The 23468-nt window shown below is 49.0% G+C and overlaps 1 protein-coding gene across 1 annotated transcript in view; it reads left to right on the top strand.

Moving 5' to 3' along the window:
• Positions 1-1464: 1464 nt before the first annotated feature.
• Positions 1465-23468, top strand: part of LOC120928287 (vomeronasal type-2 receptor 26-like) — a 39537-nt gene continuing 17533 nt past the window's right edge. The window contains exons 1-3 of the mRNA XM_040339394.1: positions 1465-1750; positions 12384-13163; positions 16585-16815. Coding sequence (XP_040195328.1) covers positions 1487-1750; positions 12384-13163; positions 16585-16815 — 1275 coding nt within the window. The 5' untranslated portion in view covers positions 1465-1486. The remainder of the gene's footprint in view (positions 1751-12383; positions 13164-16584; positions 16816-23468) is intronic.

Below are 23468 nucleotides of genomic sequence, written 5' to 3'. Positions count from 1 at the left end.
TGGTAATGGAATTTGGGGGGACCCCCATGCTATTTTTTTTTTATGAATGGATTTGCTCTGAATTGCCAGAGCCGACAATTAATTATAGCCGCAAGTCCGGTTTTAAATGCCTTTTTTTCTTTCAGAAATTACACTTTGTGCAGGGACAGTTCTAAGTACGGGAAACATGCGATATTTCACATGATAACTTTACACCCCCCCCCAGGTACGAAATTTAAAGGAATATTTCACTTTTATTGTTTCACTTTTAGCATTATTAAACTCACTCACTATCGAATCTTTTTTTTTTTTTAGAACATTCGACAGACACCATAAGCCTTCAATGACAGATTTGACCTTAATTTCGATTTTCGGACGAATGCATTTTTTAAACGAAAAACAAAATAAATAAAAATGAATTTCGGGAGTAACTAAATAAATTAATTTTTTGGACGAAAACGAAATTACGAAACAAAATATTTCAGTGTGCACATGTCTAATATCTGCACATGCCTCTGACCCTTGTACCATGTCTGTACATGCCTCTGCCTTATGCCCCGTACACACCATCACTTTATGTGATGAAAAAAAATTACGTTTTTAAAAACGTCACTTTAATTGACCGTGTGTGGGGGAAAACGTCGTTTTATGTCTTGTAAAAAACGACCAAAAAAAATTGAAGCATGCTTCAATTTTATGTGTCGTTTTTCAAAAGTGCACTTTTTACTTCACAGAAATTGACCGTGTGTAGCAAAAAACTTCGTTTTCTAAGACGTTTTTTCATCCACACATGCCCAGAAGCTACTTATGAAGCAAGCTTCAATGGTAAAACGTGGTGGAACGTAACCTCACTTTGCTAGAACATTGTGAGAAAAACGATGGTGTGTAGGCAACTTCGTCTTTGAAAATTGAAGTTTCAAAAACGTCATTTTTTACTTCACAGAAAGTGTCGTTTTTTTTCATCACATAAAGTGATGGTGTGTACGCGGCATTATATTGCAGAGGAATAGAGGGGATAAGTCTGACCCGGTCTAATACTGGATGCTGGTTGCTCAGAACACTAAAGAAATTTACCGTACCAGTAGCTGCTGCATTTCTCACCCTAGGCTTATACTCGAGTCAATACGTTTTCCAATTTTTTTGGCGTAGAATTTGGTGCCCCGGCTTATATTCAGGTCGGCTTATACTCGAGTATATATGCTAATCATTAATTTTTGGAACCAAGTCCTAATTTGACTGAAGTTACAACATAAAATTAAGCTTAATTTACCATATTTACCGGCGTATAACACGCACCCTAACTTTAGGAGGGAAGTTTCAGGAAAAAAACTTTCCACGGCCCCCTGCGTATAACACGCAGGTACAGTTTGCCCTCCTTTATTTTCAGGGTAAAAAAGTGAGTGCTATGCGCCAATAAATACAGTATATACAGTCCGTCATATGTAAGATTTAATCTCATGCTTTTTCAATCTTTCACAGCTTGGATATAGCAGAATATCAGTTCCTGATGGCGTTTTTCTTTGCAATTGATGAAATTAACAAGGATCCTCATCTGCTTCCTAACATTACTCTGGGCTATCACTTATTCAACACATGTGGGTATAATATGAAGGCGATAGATTCCATTATGAAGATACTCACTGGTTATAAGGGGAGAGCTCCAAACTACTCTTGTATGGAAATCCGTAAAGTCATCGGTTTCGTAGGTGATACCAATTTCCCTTCAACCCTTGCCATGGCGGAACTCTTAAACATTTACCAATACCCACAGGTAGATTGTTTTTTTCTTAAAAAAATGTCATGAGTATCATTTACCTAGAACACTATGGACACATATAGCCGGATTCAGGTAGAGCGGCGTATATTTGAGCCGGCGTAGCGCAAATAACGCCGCTGTAAATTAGCGAGGCAAGTACATGATTCACAATGTACTTACCTGCTAAGTTACGTTGGCGTAGCCTAAATCGGCGGGCGTAAGGGTGCCTAATTCAAATGTGTTTGAAGGGGGCGTGTTTTATGTTAATGGCGCTTGACCTCACATTGTTTACGTTTCTTTTCACTGCGCATGCGCCGGGCGCCTACATTTCCCAGTGTGCATTGCGGCTAAGTACGCCGCACGGGCCTATTGATTTTGACATTGACGTAAACGACGTAAATCCCGATTCACGGACGACTTACGCAAACGACATAAAAAATTCGAATTTCGACGCGGGAACGGCAGCCATACTTGACATTACTATTCCAATAGGGCCTAGCTCTAACTTTACGCGGCCTATCTCTTACGTAAACGGCGTAAAAGTACTGCGTCGGCTGGGCGTACGTTCCTGAATCGGCGTATCTCCTCATTTACATATTCTACGCCGTCCGCAATGGAAGCGCCACCTAGCGGCCATTTAAAATATTGCAACCTAAGATAGGACGGCGCAAGCCGTCGTATCTTAGATATGTTTAAGCGTATCTCTGTTTGAGCATACACTTAAACATAAGTCGGCGTAGATTCTGAGTTAGGTTGGCTTATCTACTGATAAGCCGGCCTAACTCTTACTGAATCTACCTATTGCTCCCTAAGTTACGGCGGTGTAGGGAAAATGGGCCGGCGTAAGCCCGCCTAATTCAAATTAGGAAGGTAGTGGGCGTGTATTATTAAAATGAACCGTGACCCCATGTAAATGAATGGTCGAACGAACAGCGCATGCGCGCGCATGCGCGCGCATGCTCAGAGTCACGTCAAATTTACTCCCTAAGATACGCCGGCTCAATTCATAAGACGTGAACGTAACCTACGCCCAGCCCCGTTCACGTACGACTTACGCAAACAACGTAAAATCCAACGGCAGTTCCGACGTCCATACCCTACACGACTTAGACCAGCTATTTGGTGGTTTATCTTTACGCTGGATGTACGCCTTACGTAAACGGCATAGCTTACTGCGATGGGCGCAAGTATGTTCGTGAATCGGCGTATCTAGGTTATTTGCATATTCAACGCGTAAATCAATGGAAGCGCCCCTAGCGGCCAGCGTAAATATGCGCCCAAGATAAGACGGCGTAGGAGACTTACGTCGGTCGTAGGAAGCCAAAATTCAGGCGTGTCTTGTACTGTGAATACAGCGCATTGATACGGCGGCCCATCCGTGGACTTACGCAGCGTATATAAAGATACGTCGGCGTAAGTCTTTATGAATCCGGGCCCTTCTTCGCCCCCTAGTGTTAACCCCTTCCCTGCCAGTGACATTTTTACAGTAATCAATGCATTTTTATAGCACTGATCGCTATAAAAATGCCAATGGTCCCAAAAATGTGTCAAAATTGTCCGAAGTGTCCGCCATAAGGTCGCGGTAGCGATAAAAATCGCTGATCGCCGTAATTACTAGTAAAAAAAAAAATATTAATAAAAATGCCATAAAACTATCCCCTATTTTGTAGACGCTATCATTTTTGCGCAAAGCAATCAATAAACGCTTATTGCGATTTTTTTTTTTTTTGTGAAAAATATGTAGAAGAATACGTATGGCCCTAAACTGAGGAAAAAATTTAAAAAATTATATATTTTTGGGGGGATATTTATTATAGCAAAAAGTAAAAAATAATAGGATTTTTTGTACTCACCGTAAAATCCTTTTCTTTGTCGTCCATGGACGGACACAGCCTCTTCATTCATGACAAAGTGGGTTATGTTCCCTGTTTACAGGAGAGGACTAGGCAGAACATGTTAGATACATATACATGTCATTTTAAAAACAGAGCTGAACAGCCCCGCCCAGGGGGCGGTCCCTCCGGACATAACCCTCCTCCCAGCAGCATGCAGCCTCAGTTCGTAACAAGCAGTACAAACCCAAAAAAAGGAGGGGTGGGTGCTGTGTCCGTCCATGGACGACAAAGAAAAGGATTTTACGGTGAGTACAAAAAATCCTATTTTCTCTTGTCGTCCATGGACGGACACAGCCTCTTCATTCATGACAAAGTGGGACGTCCCCAAGCAGTGTCAAAAAAATGAGGGGTGGGAACAGTATCAGTCAATAAAAACACACACAACTTCACCCCAAACAGGCAGAGCTCCTCAACGGAGGAGATGCAACTTTAAACGGCCGCCTGTAAAATCTTGCGGCCGAAGGAAGCATCTGAAGACGCACTCACATCAACCTTGTAAAATTTTGAGAAGGTGTGAACGGACGACCAAGTCGCCGCCTTACACACCTGTGAGACAGACGCCTGATGTCGGAAAGCCCAGGAAGCACCAATTGCCCTGGTGGAATGTGCCGTGACCGGAAACGGGGGCGCCCGCCCCCTAAGAGCATAAGCCTGTATGACAATCTGTCTGATCCACCGAGAAATGGTGGCTGACGAGACCGCCAGGCCCCTTTGTGGACCAGATACCGACACAAAAAGTGAGTCCGACCTCCGAAACGGAGCCGTAGCTGACAGGTACACCCGCAGGGCGCGTACCACATCCAAGGAATGAAGTGCAACCTCCCTAGGATGCACCGGCTTAGGGCACAAGGACGGAAGTACAATGTCCTCGTTAAGGTGAAAAGATGAAATCACCTTCGGAAGAAAGGAAGGTCGCGGACGTAACACCGCCTTGTCCCTATGGAGAACTAAGTATGGTGACTTGCAGGACAAGGCCGCCAGCTCAGAAACCCTTCTGACAGATGTAATCGCCACCAAGAAGGCCACCTTCTGAGAAAGCGTCAAGAGAGGGATCTCTCTGATGTCCTCGAAGGGAGATTTCTGAAGAACCGAGAGCACCAGATTCAAAACCCATGGGGGAAGAGGTGGTCTCAAAGGGGGAAGAATATGACGAACCCCCTGCACAAAAGTACCCACCAGCGAATGGGCCGCCAAAGGCCGCTGAAAGAACACAGCCAGGGCTGAAATCTGACCCTTAATGGTGCTTAAGGCGAGCTTTTGATCCACGCCACGCTGTAAAAACAGCAGGATTCTGGATACCAAATACGTCCGTGGACGCCAACCCATCTCCTCGCACATAGAGATGTAGGCCTTCCAAGTGCGATGGTAAATCTTCCTAGAGGAAGACTTCCTAGCCCGCAGCATAGTTGGAATGACCGAGTCGGAAAGACCTCGGTCCCTTAAAACCTGGCTTTCAATAGCCATGCCGTTAAAGCCAGCGACTGTAAAGCAGGATGGAGTATAGGACCTTGGGACAGTAGGTCCTCCCGCACTGGCAGCCGCCAGGGCGTATCCGCCACTAGGCGCACGAGATCGGCGTACCACGGACGCCGGGGCCAATCCGGGGCGATTAGGATCATCGGGATCCCCTCGGCCTCCACTCTGCGGAGCAGTCGAGGCAGCAACTTCAGTGGGGGAAATGCATAGATCAATCGATACTGACCCCATGGAGCTACCAACGCGTCTGACGCATCTGCCCAGGGATCCCTGGACCTGGCCACGAACCTCGACACCTTGCGGTTGAGACGAGAGGCCAGGAGATCCACATCCGGATATCCCCATCTCCTGCAAATGAGTTGAAACACCTCCTGATGCAACGACCATTCTCCCTGGTCCAACATCTGGCGACTCAGGTAGTCTGCCTGCCAGTTCTCCACGCCTGGGATGTAGACCGCCGACAGAGCCGGCACGCTTCTTTCTGCCCACCTTAGGATGTGAGCGACCTCGGACGCTGCAGTCGAGCTTCGGGTTCCCCCCTGATGGTTGATATAAGCCACCGCCGTAGCGTTGTCCGACTGAATCCTGATCGGGCGGCCCTGTAACCTCCTTGACCACGAGGAGAGGCATAGCCTGATTGCCCGAAGTTCCAAGACATTGATCGGTAGACGGGACTCTGCTAGGGTCCAACGACCCTGGGCCGACTGGACCCCCCAGACGCCCCCCCAGCCCGAGAGGCTGGCATCCGTCGTAACCACGGTCCACTGGAGGGGGAGAAAAGACTTCCCTGCTCGAAGAGCCGGGGACCTCAACCACCAATTCAGAGAAGTCCTGACCAGATTGCTGACCTGAATCTGACGATCCAGAGACAATGGGGATCTGTTCCACTTGGACAGGATCTCCCTCTGTAGTACTCGGGTATGGAACTGGGCGTACGGTACCGCCTCGAACGAGGCTACCATGAGGCCCAGAACCCGCATACAAAACCGAAGAGACGACCACTTTCGGGATGTCAAAACTCTCACAGCAGACTGGAGCGTCTGCAATTTTTCCAGGGGTAGAAAAACCCTCGCCATCGAGGAGTCCAGAATCAGTCCCAGGTATTCCAAGCGCTGAGTCGGAACCAGGACCGATTTCTGAATGTTCAAGACCCACCCGAACTCTTGGAGGGTCTGGCTGGTTATAGACACGTCCTCCCTTAATTCCGAGGTAGAAGCTGCTCTCAGAAGGAGGTCGTCTAAGTAGCCCACGATGGCAATGCCTCGCTGTCTCAGCAAGGCTAGGATCGGCGCGAGCACCTTGGTGAAAACTCTTGGCGCTGACGCCAGGCCAAAAGGGAGGGCCACAAACTGATAGTGATCCTCCCCGATAGCAAAACGCAGAAACCTTTGGTGACTTGCGCAGATTGGGACATGCAAGTATGCGTCCTTGATGTCCAAGGACGCCAGAAAGTCCCCCGAGTGGAGCGCAGCTACCACCGAGCGAATCGATTCCATGCGGAACTTTCTGACCTTCACAAAGACGTTCAAAGCCTTGAGGTCCAGGATCGGGCGGAACCCGTCCTTCTTCGGGACCACAAACAGATTTGAGTAAAAACCCTGAAACCTCTCGTCCTGCGGAACAGGTAAAATTACTCCGCAACCTAGCAGGTCCCTTACTGCCCCTAACAGGGCAGCCCGACGAGCTGGTAGGAGAGGGAGACTTGAGGGAAAGAATCTGTTTGGGGGATAGGAAAGAAACTCTATTTTGTACCCCGAAGAGACCACCTCGCAGACCCATCGGTCGGAGAGCAGAGAGGTCCACCGAGCTGTGAACCTGCGAAGCCGTCCCCCCACCCATGAGTCGGGCGGGGGCAGGCCTTCATGCAGTTGCGGGCTTGGGTGCCGGCGTGTTTGGCTTACGCACCCAGGGACGTTTCTGTCCCCCAGCTGGGCCCCTGTCGGGCTGGGAGGGTTTACCCGCGGGCCCTGACTGACGAAAAAAGCGCTTCTGTGCGGGAAAAGAAGGACCCGGCTTGCGGCGGGGTCCCTTCCCCTTGGAGGACTGAGGGAGGAAAGTGCTTTTCCCTCCTGTGACATCCTTGATAATGTCGTCCAGAGAAGACCCAAAAAGCCTCTCACCCTTGAAGGGCAAATCCGCCAGGGCCTTCTTAGAGGCCTGGTCCGCAGACCAGCATTTTAGCCAAAGGAGGCGGCGTAAAACCACCGCCGAGACAGAGGCCCTGGATACCAAGGGTGCTGCATCTAGTGAAGCGTCACAAACATAGACAAGGCCCTGGACCAGTTGGTCAGCCAGTCTAATTACCTCGGATGGGAGCTGGTGCTCCTCCGCAGCCTGGCGCAAAATCTTTGCCCACTCAGTAAGTGTCTGAGACACCAGGGCAGTGGCCACAATAGGCCGCAAGGCAGACCGCAGCATGGTAAACATGGAGCGGGTCAGTGCTTCAGATCTTCTATCAGTCTGATCCTTAAAAGCAGGAACTCCCTCTACAGGGAGAGTGGTCACTTTGTTTAACCGGGCGACCGGAGGGTCCACCACCGGAGGAGAAGCCCACTTCTTTAAGACGTTCTCCTCAAAGGGGTATCGAACCGCCAGGCGGTGAGGGACTACAAAAGCCTTCTGCGGCTTTTCCCATTCCGCATCAATGAATTTATCAAAGAAGGGCACATAAGGAAAAACCTTAACAGAGCGGTCTAATTTGTGAGAACCAAAAGAGACCGAGCCCTCAGCGGATACCTCAGCTGTACTATCTAGCTTAAGGGAGTCCCTTACAGCATTGATAAGCTCCCTGACAAGTGCCTTATCATGCCCAGACCCAGTTACAGTGTCTTCCTCAGGAAGGTCCTGGTCCACGTCTTCAGATACAACAGAACCAGGCACCTGCGCAGCCAGGTCCTGGTCTGAGTCTGAACATTCCCCTGGGGATAGCGGAGGGAGGGGGCGCTTTTTACCCCCTTTACTGCCACATGCCGCTTCCACCCTGGCCACAAATGTCTCCAGGACTGCCGACAAGGAGTCTATAGTGAGTGCAGAAGCAGAGGTACCAGCTGCCTCTGCCATGCTGGGGGGGAAGTAGGACTAGATACTGACTCCTTTAAACCTGAGGAAAAAAGCTCCCAGGGCCCAGTTCAGAATGAACACAAAAGCCACCCACCACTCCTGCTGCGCTGACCGGGGGGGGGAGGTGTACAGGGGACTCACCACCGGAGAAGAACTGCTCCGCGCCGCTGCCCGTGTCCTGCACACAGCGTGTGTGATGTGTGGAGAAGTCGTGAGGTAGTGGAATGCTGTGAGGAGAACGGCGTTGCGCGCCGTGAAAACCACCGCTAGAGGCCGATAGACTCAAGCAAGATGGCCGCCGAGCGTCCACGTGGAGCCTGGTGCGGCTACAGTAAAATGGCCGCCAATGGGATTTTCAATGTTAATTGAAAACCCACTAAAAAATGGCTCCAGCGCCGCCAGAACGCGGCAAACACAGCATTTAAAAAGGGGAGAAAGCCAGGAAAGGCTGCTCAGCCCCCAAACCTTAAAAAAAGTGACACTCCAAAGTAAAAAAAAAGAAAAAAGACACATAGGCCAGGCGCACAGTACACTCCACCAGGTGTCCCCACCCCCACCCCATCCCGACAGCATGCACAGCAGAGGGAAAAAAGGGGGAGCAGGGAAGGGAGGATACCCAAACCCCAGGAATGCCCAGCCGTACCACCCCACCTCAGAGGAAGGGACTGTACTTACCCGTCCTTGCGACGACTCACTGGTGCATTCCAGACAGGCATACAACCGCAATGGAGGTAGCCGTCAGCCCGGTCCACTGTGAGTGAGACAACACTACAGCTCAGTCATATGCGGACCTCGGAGCAAAGCTCACTGGCCACCCCAGGAGTCATGGGGCATGTCGTGGCAGACCCAGCCTCTTTGCAAGGGTGTGCCCACGCTCGCTGGCCGAACTGAGAAGACTACAAGGATCTATAATATCCAGCCTGTCTCTCAGCCGACGGTTGTAGAAAAATAAAAATAAATAGAAAAATAAAACAAAATCCTTCTTCGGGCGTTGGGCCCAAAGGGAGCCATACGTCCTTCTCCTTTGCTAGGCAGAACGAAACTGAGGCTGCATGCTGCTGGGAGGAGGGTTATGTCCGGAGGGACCGCCCCCTGGGCGGGGCTGTTCAGCTCTGTTTTTAAAATGACATGTATATGTATCTAACATGTTCTGCCTAGTCCTCTCCTGTAAACAGGGAACATAACCCACTTTGTCATGAATGAAGAGGCTGTGTCCGTCCATGGACGACAAGAGAAATTCTTTTTTTTTTCAAAATTGTCGCTCTATTTTTGTTTATAGCGCAAAAAAATAAAAACCGCAGAGGTGATCAAATACCACCAAAAGAAAGCTCTATTTGTGGGAAAAAAAGGACGCCAATTTTGTTTGCACGACCGCGCAATTGTCAGTTAAAGCGACGCAGTGCCGAATCGCAAAAAGTGCTCTGGTCTTTGACCAGCAATATGGTCCGGGGGTTAAGTGGTTAATAGTTATTATTTTTTCACGATCGTGTGTAGGCAAGGCCGTTTTAATGATCTGGTTGAAAAAAAACATCGTTTTTTCTAGACCCTTAAAAACGTAATTTTTTTAACCCGAAAAACGGTTGTGTGTACACGGCATCTTCAAGTAGACCTGCCTAACGTTAGGGAGGCGTAGCGTATCTCATATATGCTACGCCGCCGTAAGTTAGAGAGGCCAGTGCTGTATTCACAAAGCACTTGCGTCCTAAGTTACGGCGGCGTAGCGTAAATGTGCCGGCGTAAGTGCGCCTAATTCAAATTGTGAAGAGGTGGGCGTGTTTTTTGTAAATAAAGCATGACCCGACGTAAATGACGTTTTTAACAAACGGCGCATGCGCCGTCCGTGGACGTATCCCTGTGCGCATGCTCCAAATTACGCCGCAAAGACTCATTGGTTTCGACGTGAATGTAAATTACGCCCAGCCCCATTCACGGACGACTTACGCAAACGACATAAAAATTTAAAAAATCGACGCGGGACCGACGTCCATACTTAACATTGGCTGCGCCATCTTTTTGGTGGAATATCTTTACGCCTGAAAACGCCTTACGTAAACGGCGTATCTTTACTGCGACGGGCAAGCTTACATTCGTGAATAGGCGTATCTCGCTGATTTACGCATTCTAGGCGTAAATCATCGTACACGCCCCTAGCGCCCGGATTAAATAGGCAGCTAAGATACGACGGCGTAGGAGGTCGTATCTTAGCTACATTTAATTGCATCTCAATTTGAGAATACATTTAACTACTTGCCGACCAGCCGCCGCCATTCTACGGCGGCAGGTCAGCTCTCCTGGGCGAGAGCCCGTAGCTATACGGCGGCTCTTTGAGCGGCCACTAGGGGCACGTGCGGGCTCGATCGCCGCCGGGCACCCGCGATTGCTCGTTACAGAACGAGGACCGGGAGCTGTGTGTGTAAACACACAGCTCCCGGTCCTGTCAGCAGGGGAAATGCTGATCTTCGGTTCATACAATGTATGAACAGAGGATGTAATTTCCCCTAGTGAGGCCACCCCCCCCCACAGTAAGAACACACCCAGGGACATACTTAACCCCTTCCCCGCCCCCTAGTGTTAACCCCTTCCCTGCCAGTGGCATTTTTATAGTAATCCAATGCATTTTTATAGCACTGATCGCTATAAAAATGCCAATGGTCCCAAAAATGTGTCAAAAGTGTCCAAAGTGTCCGCCATAATGTCGCAGTACCAAAAAAAAAAAAATCGCTGATCGCCGCCATTACTAGTAAAAAAAATATATTAATAAAAATGCCATAAAAATACCCCCCATTTTGTAAACGCTATAACTTTTGCGCAAACCAATCAATAAACGCTTATTGCGATGTTTTTTTACAAAAAATATGTAGAAGAATACGTATCGGCCTAAACTGAGGAAAATGTTTTTTTTTTATATATTTTTGGGGGATATTTATTATAGCAAAAAGTAAAAAATATTCATTTTTTTCAAAATTGTCGCTCTATTTTTGTTTAACCACTTAAAGACCTCAGGTGTTTTTCAGATTTGGTGTTTGCAAGACTAACACATTTTTTTCTGCTAGAAAATTACTTAAAACCCCCAAACATTATATATTTTTTTTCTAACACCCTAGAGAATAAAATGGCGGTCATCGCAATACTTTTTGTCACACCGTATTTGCGCAGCAGTCTTACAAGCGCACTTTTTTTGGAAAAAATTCACTTTTTTGAATAAAAAAATAAGACAACAATAAATTTGGCCCAATTTTTTTATATATTGTGAAAGATAATGTTACGCCGAGTAAAATGATACCCAACATGTCACGCTTTAAAATTGCGCCCGCTCGTGGCATGGCGTCAAACTTTTACCCTTAAAAATCTAGATAGGCGACGTTTAAAAAATTCTAAGAGTTGCATTTTTTGAGCTACAGAGTAGGTCTAGGGCTATAATTATTGCTCTCGCTCTAACGATCGCGGCAATACCTCACTTGTGTGATTTGAACACCGTTTTCATACCGATAACGGCGATCTCGCGGCGAATCCGCCGCGGAGACCGCCGTTATCGTTTACACGGCCGCCCGCTGAAAACATGGATATCTCAGTTGTGGCAGCAGCTGCTGCCGTTACTGAGATATCCATGTTTAAAAAGAGGACGTACATATACAGTGGAGGGTCCTTAAGTGGTTAAAGTGCAAAAAATAAAAACCGCAGAGGTGATCAAATACCACCAAAAGAAAACTCTATTTGTGGGAAAAAAAGGATGCCAATTTTGTTTGGGAGCCACGTCGCACGACCGCGCAATTGTCAGTTAAAGCGACGTAAAACGACGACGGCTGGTCGGCAAGTGGTTAAACAATGTTGTTTTTCAGGTTGTAAAAAATGATCGTGTGTGGGCTAAAACGACGTTAAAAACCCATGCATGCTCAGATGCAAGTTATGAGACGGGAGCGTTCTAGTAAAACTAGCGTTCATAATGGAGTAAGCACATTCATCACGCTGTAACAGACAGAAAAGCGCGAATCGTCTTTTACTAACACGGAATCAGCTAAAGCAGCCCAAAGGCGAATGGAACTTCCCCTTTATAGTGCCGTCGTACGTTTTGTACGTCACCGCGCTTTGCTAGAGCATTTATTTTAAAACAATGGTGTGTGGGCAATGTAGTTTTAATGATGAAGTTGGAAAAAATTTGTTTTTTTCATGCTGAACGTGTGTACGCGGCATAAGCCTCTTACATTGTGTTTCCTCAGATCAATCATCGAGTTACTGATCCTCTCCTGAGTGATAGAGACAGATTCCCCAACTTTTACCGCACTGTTCAGAATAGCTTGGTTTGGTATGAGATGGTTGTAAAGATCCTGAATATTATGGGATGGAATTGGGTTGGAATCATCACATCAAGCGATGGCACTGGAGAAACAGAACTGCGGGAGCTGAGAAAGGAGATGATAAGCCATGGGATCTGCATAGAATTTGTCACTTACCTGTCCCTCGATGTGAACATTAACAGGCAGAGAATGGTGGCCATCAAGAAGTCAACTACCCAAGTCATTGTAGTATGTGGCCACTTTATTTTCACATATATCACATTTTTTGAGGAATTGAACGCCCTTAGACAAAATATCACCTTCATCCTCAACGAGTCATGGAACGTCCTTTCATATGATGAGATCAGCCTGAGGAAAACATTTAACGGAAGCATAATACCTCTCCATCTTCTCCGCTACGTTCCTGGATTAGACGTTTACATGCAAAATGTACATCCATCCAAACGTCCAGCTGATCCATTGTTGGAAGACATTTGGCTCAGGAGGTTTCATTGTCTTTCTTCTAACAAAAACAAAAATAAGATATTCCGGTCATTAGGTCTCCTCCCCAATGTCAGCTGCACTGGGGCAGAAAGGATGGATAACTACTATAATAACAAGAATAACCCCAAATATTATTTCATCTACACGGCAGTATATGTTCTGGCTCATGCTTTGAACAATATTCAACTAAGTGGAAACACAAAGTATGGATTAGGACAAGTAAGACAATCTCCTCATATTTTTTTTAGAATATATATATATATATATATATATATATATATATATATATTATTTTATTTATTTTTTATGCAAAGGCATTCCCTTAGCTTCCTGCTCGTTCGGTCTAGGGGAATCGGCTATTTGTATTAAAATATGAGCAGTACTTACCCGTTTTCGAGCTGCATCTTCTTCCGTCGCTTCCGGGTATGGGTCTTCGGGAGCGGGCGTTCCTTCTTGAGTGACAGCCTTCCGAGAGGCTTCCGACGGTCGCATCCGTCGCGTCACTCGTAGCCGAAAGAAGCCGAACGTCGGTGCGGCTCTATACTGCGCCTGCGCACCGACGTTCGGCTTCTTTCGGAAAATCGTGACGCGATGGATGCGACCGTCGGAAGCCTCTCGGAAGACTGTCAATCAAGAAGGAACGCCCATTCCCGAAGCCCATACCCGGAAGCGACGGAGAGGATGCATCTCGTAAACGGGTAAGTACTGCACATATTTTAAAATAAATAGCCGATTCCCCTAGTAAAAACGAGCAGGAATCTAAGGGGAAAAAGTGCCCTCTAAGGGTGAACCCCCGCTTTAATAACATTTTCAGGAAAAATACACTTTAACCACTTGCTTACTGGGCACACATACTGTACCCCCCCCCCCCTCCTGCCCAGGCAAAATTTCAGCTTTCAGCACTGTCACATTTTGAATGACAATTGCGCGGTCGTGCGACGTGGCTCCCAAACAAAGTTGACATCCTTTTTTCCACACAGCGGCGGCGTAGCGTATCGTATTTACACTACGCCGCCGTAAGTTAGCTAGGCAAGTACTGTATTCACAAAGTACTTGCCTGCTAAGTTACGGCGGCGTAGCGTAAATAGGCCGGCGTAAGTGCGCCGAATTCAAATGAGGATGAGGGGGGCGTGTTTTATGTAAATGGGCGGTGACCCGACGTGATTGACGTTTTTTACAAACGGTGCATGCGCCGACCGTGTACATATCCCAGTGTGCATTGCTCCAAAGTACACCGCAAGGACGTATTGGTTTCGACGTGAACGTAAATTACGTCCAGCCCCATTCACGGACTACTTACGCAAACGACATCAAATTTTCAAATTTCGATGCGGGAACGACGGCCATAGTTAACATTCGCTAGGCCAACTAGGAGGCAGCTTTATCTTTACGCCGGCGTACCTCTTACGGAAACGGCGTATCTTTACTGCGACGGGCGCACGTACGTTCGTGAATAGGCGTATCTAGTGATTTATATATTCTACCCGAACTCAATGGAAGCGCCACCGAGCGGCCAGCCTAAATATTGCACCCTAAGGGGCAGATCCACAGAGCGAGTACGCCGGCGTATCTACTAATACGCCGGCATACTTTCAAATTTCCCGCGTCGTATCGTTGTTTTGAATCCTCAAACCAAGATACGACGGCTTCTGGGTTAGATCCGACAGGAGTACGTCTTCGTACGCCTTCGGATCTAAGATGCAATTCTTCGGCGTCCGCTGGGTGGCATTCACGTCGTTTTCCGCATTGAGTATGCAAATTAGCTATTTCCGACGATCCACGAACGTACGAGCGGCCGGCGCATTTTTTTACAGCGTCTCTAGTCGGCTTTTTCCGGCGTATAGTTAAAGCTGGCATTTCGTCGCGTATAGTTAGACTTGCTATGTTAACCACTTAAGCCCCGGACCATAATGCTGCCTAAAGACCCAAGGTGTTTTTACAGTTCGGGACTGTGTCGCTTTAACAGACAATTGCGCGGTCGTGCGACGTGGCTCCCAAACAAAATTGGCGTCCTTTTTTCCCCACAAATAGAGCTTTCTTTTGTGGTTATTTGATCACCTCTGCGGTTTTTATTTTTTGCGCTATAAAAAAAAATAGAGCGACAATTTTGAAAAAAATGCAATATTTTTTACTTTTTGCTATAATAAATATCCCCCAAAAATATATATAAAATTTGTTATTTTCCTCAGTTTAGGCCGATACGTATTCTTCTACCTATTTTTGGTAAAAAAAATCGCAATAAGCGTTTATCGATTGGTTTGCGCAAAATTTATAGCGTTTACAAAATAGGGGATAGTTTTATTGCATTTTTATAAAAAAATTTTTTTTTACTACTAATGGCGGCGATCAGCGATTTTTTCGTGACTGCGACATTATAGCGGACACTTCGGACAATTTTGACACATTTTTGGGACCATTGTCATTTTCACAGCAAAAAATGCATTTAAATTGCATTGTTTATTGTGAAAATGACAGTTGCAGTTTGGGAGTTAACCACAGGGGGCGCTGTAGGAGTTAGTGTTCCCTTAGTGTGTGTTTACAACTGTAGGGGGGTGTGGCTGTAGGAATGACGTCATTGATCGAGTCTCCCTATAAAAGGGATCACTCGATCGATGCAGCCGCCACAGTGAAGCACGGGGAAGCCGTGTTTACATACGGCTCTCCCCGTTCTTCAGCTCCGGGGAGCGATCGCGACGGAGCGGCTATAAACAAATAGCCGCGCCGTCGTCCCGGATCGCTCCCCGAGGGGACCCGACCGCCGCAAGTCGCGGGGGGGGTCCCGATCGGACCCCCCACCCACGTCTAGGCAGGGACGTACAGGTACGCCAATGTGCCTGTACATGCCATTCTGCCGACGTATATGTACATGCGGCGGTCGGGAAGGGGTTAAGTATGGCCGTCGTTTCCGCGTTTAATTTAATTTTTTTTTTTTTTGGGCGTAAGTCGTCCGTGAATCGGAATGTATGTAAGTCACGTCTATGTTAAAAAAAATGACGTCCTTGTGACATCATTTAGCGCAATGCACGGCGGGAAATTTAGGGACAGCGCATGCGCAGTTCATTCGGCGCGGGGACGCGCTTCATTTAAATGAAACACGCCCCCCTAATCGCCGATTTGAATTCCGCGCCTTACGCCACTTGAGATACACTACGCCGCCGTAACTTGCGGCGCAAATTCTTTGGGGATTCGAACCGGCCAAATGTAAGTTACAGCGGCGTAGCGTATCTCACATACGCTGCACCAATCTAATTCTATGTGGATCTACCCCTAAGATACAACGGCGCAAGCCGTCGTATCTTAGATAGGTTTAAGTGTATCTGTTTGAGAATACACTTAAATTTAGGACGGCGCAGATTCCGAGTTAGGTCGGTGTGTCTACTGATATGCCGGCATAACTCTTTGTGAATCTAGCTATATGTGTGCATGAACACACAGGATAATATGCAGGGGAGTTTAGAGGCAGTTAAAAAAAATGCCAAAAACAGCAGCTGCAAAAACACCCAGTGCGCATGAGGTCTGAATTATAAGTACAGCAAATGTTGATGAGACCTGGAAAACTAGGAATGGGAAACTTTAATTGCAAACTAGTGAATTCTGAATTATTTTAAAACTATTTTTTTTTTTTTTTACTTTTTGAAAGCTAAACAGATACATCCGGAGAGTTCTGTACACCAGCCCCAGTGGTGAGGAGATCTTCCTTAATGATAGAGGGGAATTGCCTTCCAAGATGCTGTTAACAAACATTATCTACGACGATCCGAGACCCGGGCAGTTCTTTTACAAGGCATACGTTTTTGCAACCAGTAAAACTCTAGAAACAGCAAAGAAACCCGAAGATTTGAGGGGACAGTTGCAGTGGAGAGACGGCAAAGTAAGACTTTTTTTAATTATTTCTTTTTGATGCGATTTGATTACAGTAACTAACTCACCGTAGTAAACACTGTGGGCCAAATCCACAGCCAGCGGCGGAAATTAAGTTTTTCAAAACTTATGTCATTTAAGTTACGGCGCCCTAAGTTGGTGTCGTAAGTGCCGTATCCACAGCGCATTTGCGCACAAAATAGCGCTTACGTAACTTAAATTCCGAGGCATAAGGCGGGGTTATTGCAAGTGGGAAGGAAGTGGGCATGCTTCATTGTAATGAGCCGTGACCCCATGCAAATGAAGGGCCGGCCGTACTGCGCATGCGTGCACGAATCTGCTGCTCACTGGGCATGTGCAGAACTTTGCTCGGCGCAATCAGTGAGATAGGTTAAAGGCCAAGCATACTTGGTTTGAGGATCGCCCTGTGTGTAAATAGCCTGTCATGGTCTTACCTCCTTGCTGTCCTCCTTTGTTTGACATGTGCTGGCGGCCATCTTGGTTTCTGGGTTTCTTGTAGCCTCCCACCCTGCGGCTCCTCCTTCCCACTGGGAGGAGCTGGATGCCTGGCTCATATATATAGGAGTCTGTGGCTTCAGTTCCTTGCTTGGTCCTCCTGTGTTCACATGCTTCTAAGACTGTTGCTGCTTCTGGTTCTGATCCTGGCTTCGTCTGACTTCCCTGCTGGTTCCTGATCCTGGCTTCGTCTGACTTCCCTGCTGGTTCCTGATCCTGGCTTTGTCCGACTTCCCTGCTGGTTCCTGATCCTGGCTTCGTCTGACTACCCTTCTGGTTCCGACCTCTGGTTTCACCATCCGTTTGGACTTTTGCTTTACAGCTTGATTTTCAATAAAGCCTTCTTATTTTCACTTATCTCTTGTTGTACGTCTGGTTCATGGTTCCGTAACATTAGGACCAAGCCATGAATTTTGACGGTACAGAGCCATCCTCGCTACCCACGCTGGTTGCCAGACTTGATCAGCTGGAGTCCCTGTTGGGTCAGTTCGCCGTGGCGTTGCAAACCCTGCTTGAACGCACGGCTCATGTCGCTCCCGTTGCCGATGGGTCGGTTGTCGCTCCTGGGCCCGCTCCTACTGCCGCTCCGGTTGTTGCGCCAGAGTCTACCCCGACACCTGTTGTTGCGCCTGCGGTGTTTTGGGGCATGACCGGTTCTGCCCCCCTTCCACAGCGATTTGGGGGAGAGCCAACTCAGTGCCGAGGTTTCCTTAACCAAGTGGGCATTTATTTCGAGTTGCTGCCACATGCCTTTCCCACTGAGAGATCAAAGGTGGGCTTCTTGATCTCGCTGCTCTCGGACAGGGCCTTGGCCTGGGCCAGCCCTTTATGGGAGAACAACAATCCGGTGGTTGCCGAGTTTTCCGGTTTTGTTGCTTCTCTTCGGAAGGTATTCGATGTGCCGGCTCGCGCCGCCTCTGCTGCGAAGCTCCTTATGTCCGTCAGACAGGGTTCACGATCAGTAGCCGAATACGCCATTGAGTTTCGTACCCTGGCAGCAGAGGTAGGTTGGAATAATGAGGCTCTGGTCGCTGCTTTCTCTCATGGTCTCTCGGATGCCTTGAAGGATGAGGTTGCAGCTAAGGACCTACCAGTGGAGCTCGAGGCTCTTATTTCTTTCCTGATTTTGATTGACACCAGACTCAGGGAGAGACCTTCCTTTAAGGAGCGCCTGCGGAGGCCTCCTAACAGTTTGGCGCCTACGTTTGCTGTCCCACCCGTGCCTCCCTCTCCTCCCACGCCTCCTGGTGTTGACTTGTCTGGGGGTGAACCCATGCAGCTGGGGTTTGCTCGCCTGTCCGAGGGGGAGAGGGTACTCCGGAGACGCGAGGGCCGATGCATGTACTGTGGTCTCGGTGGGCATTTTCGGTTGGCATGTCCGAACCGTCCGGGAAACGCTCGCACCTGAGATCCTGTCGGGGGCAGATCTTGGGTGGAGTCTCCTCGTCCCCGGTTTCCCGTGTCGATAAACCACTGATCACTGTTGTCCTCTCCTGGGTCGGGGGCTCGGTGACGACCCAGGCGTTGGTGGACTCTGGTGCTGGTGGTTTTTTCATTGATAGTGAGTTCGCTGCCGCCAATTCCATTCCTCTACAGGCTCGAGGTTCCCCGCTGGCTCTTGAGGCGATAGACGGCAGACCCCTCCAGCCGTCACACGTGACTCATGAGACCCTTCCAGTGGGGATAGCCATTGGTGTCGCTCACAGAGAGTCGGTCTGCTTCCAAGTTATTTCGTCTCCACACTACTCGGTGGTCTTGGGGTACCCCTGGCTCCAGAAGCATAATCCGACTTTCGACTGGAGATCGGCCGAGATCCTCTCATGGTCACCACAGTGTGGGGCTAAGTGCATCCATGGGCCTGTCAAGTTGCTGTGTACTTCCTCGGACTCTCTGTTGCCTCCTGAATACGAGGAGTACCGGGATGTATTCGATAAGGTACGCGCAGTTGCCCTACCTCCGCACCGCCCATATGATTGTGCCATAGAGTTACAACCTGGTGCCGTTCCTCCTCGCGGCAGGGTCTATCCACTGTCGGTTGCGGAGAATGCGGCCATGGAGGAGTACGTGATGGAGGCGCTGTCCCGTGGTCACATTCGCAAATCCTCGTCCCCGGCAGGGGCTGGATTTTTCTTTGTGAAAAAGAAGGGCGGTGAGTTGAGGCCTTGCATCGATTACAGGGGTCTCAATCGCATCACGATCAAGAACGCTTACCCGATACCCTTGATTTCCGAGCTGTTCGATCGCCTGAAAGGGGCCACGGTCTTTACCAAACTCGACCTGAGGGCGGCATATAACCTGGTAAGGATCAAGGCGGGCGATGAGTGGAAGACCGCGTTTAACACCAGGACCGGTCATTATGAATCCTTGGTTATGCCCTTTGGGTTGTGCAATGCGCCCGCAGTCTTTCAGGAATTCATCAACGATGTTTTCCGTGACCTGTTGCAGCAGTGTGTGGTGGTCTATTTGGATGACATCTTGGTATATTCTGAATCCATGGAGGCCCACATTCTGGATGTCAAACGAGTGTTGCAACGGTTACGAGAGAACAAGCTGTTCGGTAAGCTTGAGAAATGCGAATTTCACCGATCCCAGGTAACCTTCCTAGGTTACATCATTTCCGCTGAGGGGTTCTCCATGGATCCTGAGAAGGTTTCGGCTGTCTTACAGTGGCCCCAGCCCAGTGGTCTTCGTTCCCTGCAGCGCTTTTTGGGCTTCGCCAATTATTATCGGAAGTTCATCAGGGACTTTTCCATGCTGGCCAAGCCTCTCAAGGATCTGACCAGGAAGGGCAGTAATTCCCAGGTCTGGCCGCTCGAGGCCATCCGAGCTTTTGAGGCCCTAAAGTCCGCCTTTGTGTCGGCTCCGATTCTGTCGCATCCCAACCCTGGGTTGCCCTTTGTCCTCGAGGTGGACGCGTCTGAGACGGGAGTAGGCGCTCTTCTGTCTCAGCGTAGAACACCAGAGGGTCCTCTGCTTCCTTGTGGGTTTTACTCCCGGAAACTGTCTCCCGCGGAATGCAACTATCAGATTGGTGACAGGGAGTTATTGGCCATCGTGCAGGCTCTCAAAGAGTGGAGGCACTTGCTCGAGGGTTCGGTGGTTCCGGTTCTCATCCTGACGGACCACAAGAATCTGACCTACCTTTCTGAGGCCAAGAGATTGACTCCACGTCAGGCCAGATGGGCTCTGTTCTTGTCACGTTTTAATTACGTGGTCTCCTACCTACCCGGTTCCAAGAACATCAGGGCGGATGCCTTATCACGGCAGTACTCCGAGCTGTCCAGGGAGGAATCGATTCCGACTTCGGTCATACCTCCGAATCAGATCCTGGCCGCCATTCGCACCAGCCTGACCTCTCCCCTGGGTGAGCAGATTTTGGCGGCTCAATCTGGTGCTCCCTCTGGGAGACCCAACGGCAGATGTTTTGTGCCTGAGGAGTTGCGCACTCGGTTGTTGCGAACCTACCATAACTCCAAGACCGCGGGGCATCCTGGAAAGAATCAGCTGTCCTGGGCTGTTTCACGTCTGTTCTGGTGGCCTTCCCTACGTTCCGACATCGCCGCATATGTAGCGGCATGCTCCGTTTGTGCCCAGAGTAAGTCCCCTCGGCACCTTCCGTTGGGCCTTCTGCAACCCATAGCCACCGGGGAGCGCCCATGGTCACACCTGGGGATGGATTTCATCGTGGACCTCCCTGCATCCCGAGGCCATACGGTCATTCTCATGATTGTGGATCGGTTTTCCAAAATGTGCCACTGTGTTCCTCTCAAGAAGTTACCCTCTGCACAAGAGTTGGCCACGATTTTTGCCAGGGAGGTCTTCCGGTTGCACGGTTTGCCCAAGGAGGTTGTGTCGGATCGGGGGAGTCAGTTTGTGTCCAGGTTCTGGCGCGCCTTTTGCTCCCAGTTGGGGATTCATCTCTCCTTCTCCTCGGCCTACCACCCTCAGTCCAATGGGGCCGCAGAACGATCCAATCAGGCCTTGGAGCAATTCCTTCGTTGCTATGTCTCCGATCACCAAGACAACTGGGTTGACCTCCTGCCTTGGGCTGAGTTTGCCAGGAACACGGCGGTGAACTCTTCCTCTGGGACGTCTCCCTTCATGGCCAATTATGGGTTCCAACCTGCCGTGTTACCGGAGGCATTCTCTCCCCAGGATATTCCGGCTGTGGAGGATCATCTTTCCGTCCTACGTGCTTCTTGGGTACAGATCCAGAAGTCCCTTGAGGTCTCTGCGCAGCGCCAGAAACTCCAGGCTGATCGCAGACGAGCGCCTGCTCCTTCCTACCAGGTCGGAGACCGTGTATGGTTGTCCACCCGCAACCTCAACCTTCGTGTGCCCACTCCCAAGCTGGCTCCTCGCTTTGTTGGTCCCTTCCGAGTGCTTCGCAGGGTAAACCCGGTGGCCTATGTCCTTGCGCTTCCACCTGGCATGCGGATCTCCAACGTGTTTCATGTCTCCCTGTTGAAGCCACTGGTGTGCAATCGCTTCACTTCCTCGGTTCCTCGGCCTCGTCCGGTCCAAGTGGGCAATCATGAGGAGTATGAGGTGAGCAATATCCTGGACTCACGCCTGGTTCGCGGTCAGGTGCAGTTTTTGGTCCACTGGTGTGGTTATGGTCCAGAGGAGCGTTCCTGGGTTCCCTCCGCAGATGTCCATGCTCCTGCCTTGCTCCGAGCCTTCCACGTACGCTTCCCTCAGAAACCGTTTTTTGCTCCACGGAGGAGGGGCCCTTGAGGGGGAGGTACTGTCATGGTCTTACCTCCTTGCTGTCCTCCTTCGTTTGACATGTGCTGGCGGCCATCTTGGTTTCTGGGTTTCTTGTAGCCTCCCACCCTGCGGCTCCTCCTTCCCACTGGGAGGAGCTGGATGCCTGGCTCATATATATAGGAGTCTGTGGCTTCAGTTCCTTGCTTGGTCCTCCTGTGTTCACATGCTTCTAAGACTGCTGCTGCTTCTGGTTCTGATCCTGGCTTCGTCTGACTTCCCTGCTGGTTCCTGATCCTGGCTTCGTCTGACTTCCCTGCTGGTTCCTGATCCTGGCTTCGTCCGACTTCCCTGCTGGTTCCTGATCCTGGCTTCGTCTGACTACCCTTCTGGTTCCGACCTCTGGTTTCACCACCCGTTTGGACTTTTGCTTTACAGCTTGATTTTCAATAAAGCCTTCTTATTTTCACTTATCTCTTGTTGTACGTCTGGTTCATGGTTCCGTAACATAGCCCCAGTCAAACACACTTCCCTTGCAAAAGTATTTCCCTGTGTTCCCTTCCTAGAGCAAGTTGCTTCTGCTCTGAACGTTTGTCAGTGTTTGTTGGTGAGTTGTGTGTGATAGAGAAGTTTTGGAGGAGTATTAGATAGTAGTTGTTGTTTGTTTCTGATAAGTGTATTTTTTGTTTGATTGTTTCTGCTAAGTGTTTTTTTTTTTTTTTTTCTGCTTGGATTTTGTGTTTGTTTTTTGTGTGTTTGTTTTTGACTTTGTAGTAGCTGTCTGCTTGTGTGTTTTGATTTTTGTTTGTTTGTTGTGTGTGTATTTTTGTTTGTTTGTCCTGTGAGTTTTCTTGTTGCTGAGTGGTGTCTGTGATGGCACCCAAGCGCAGGAAGCTTAATTTTACACATGTGGAGAAGCAAATCCTTGCTCGGGCCATCATCCTATATGGCCGATATTTACATGGCCCTGAGAGCCGGAACACCTCCCCGGCCCAAAGGAAGAAGATATACCAAAAAATTACAGATCAGATAAATGCGGCTGGGGGGGGAGACGAGAACCCCCACTGGCATCCAGAAAAAGATCAATGATCTGAGGAGCGTGGTCCGCAATAAGGTGGCAAAGCTCACTGCCCATAGGAGGGGCACTGGAGGAGGGGGACCATGCCTTATCCGGCTGACTGAGGAGGAATGGGCAGTGGCCCGGTGTTTCCAGCCAGAGCAGGTGGTGGGCCTGCGTGGCTTTGGCTCTGATGTCTGATGTGGGGCCAGGTAAGTTTTTTGTTTTTCTATCTGGTGATTAGCATGTGTGAGAGGGGGAAGGGAAGATGTGCCAAGTGTGTGGATCCTCAAACCTGTGATTGTTTGGTGTCCTCCACAGATGACCAGGAGATTGCTAGCCCATCAGGCCAGGAGGATTATGGGCCATCAGGCCAGGCTGCT

The sequence above is a fragment of the Rana temporaria genome, chromosome 1, assembly GCF_905171775.1.
Source record: "Rana temporaria chromosome 1, aRanTem1.1, whole genome shotgun sequence".
Lineage (NCBI taxonomy): Eukaryota > Metazoa > Chordata > Amphibia > Anura > Ranidae > Rana > Rana temporaria.
Note: the sequence above shows the minus strand (reverse complement) of the source record. Positions and strands in the feature narration are given on the sequence as shown.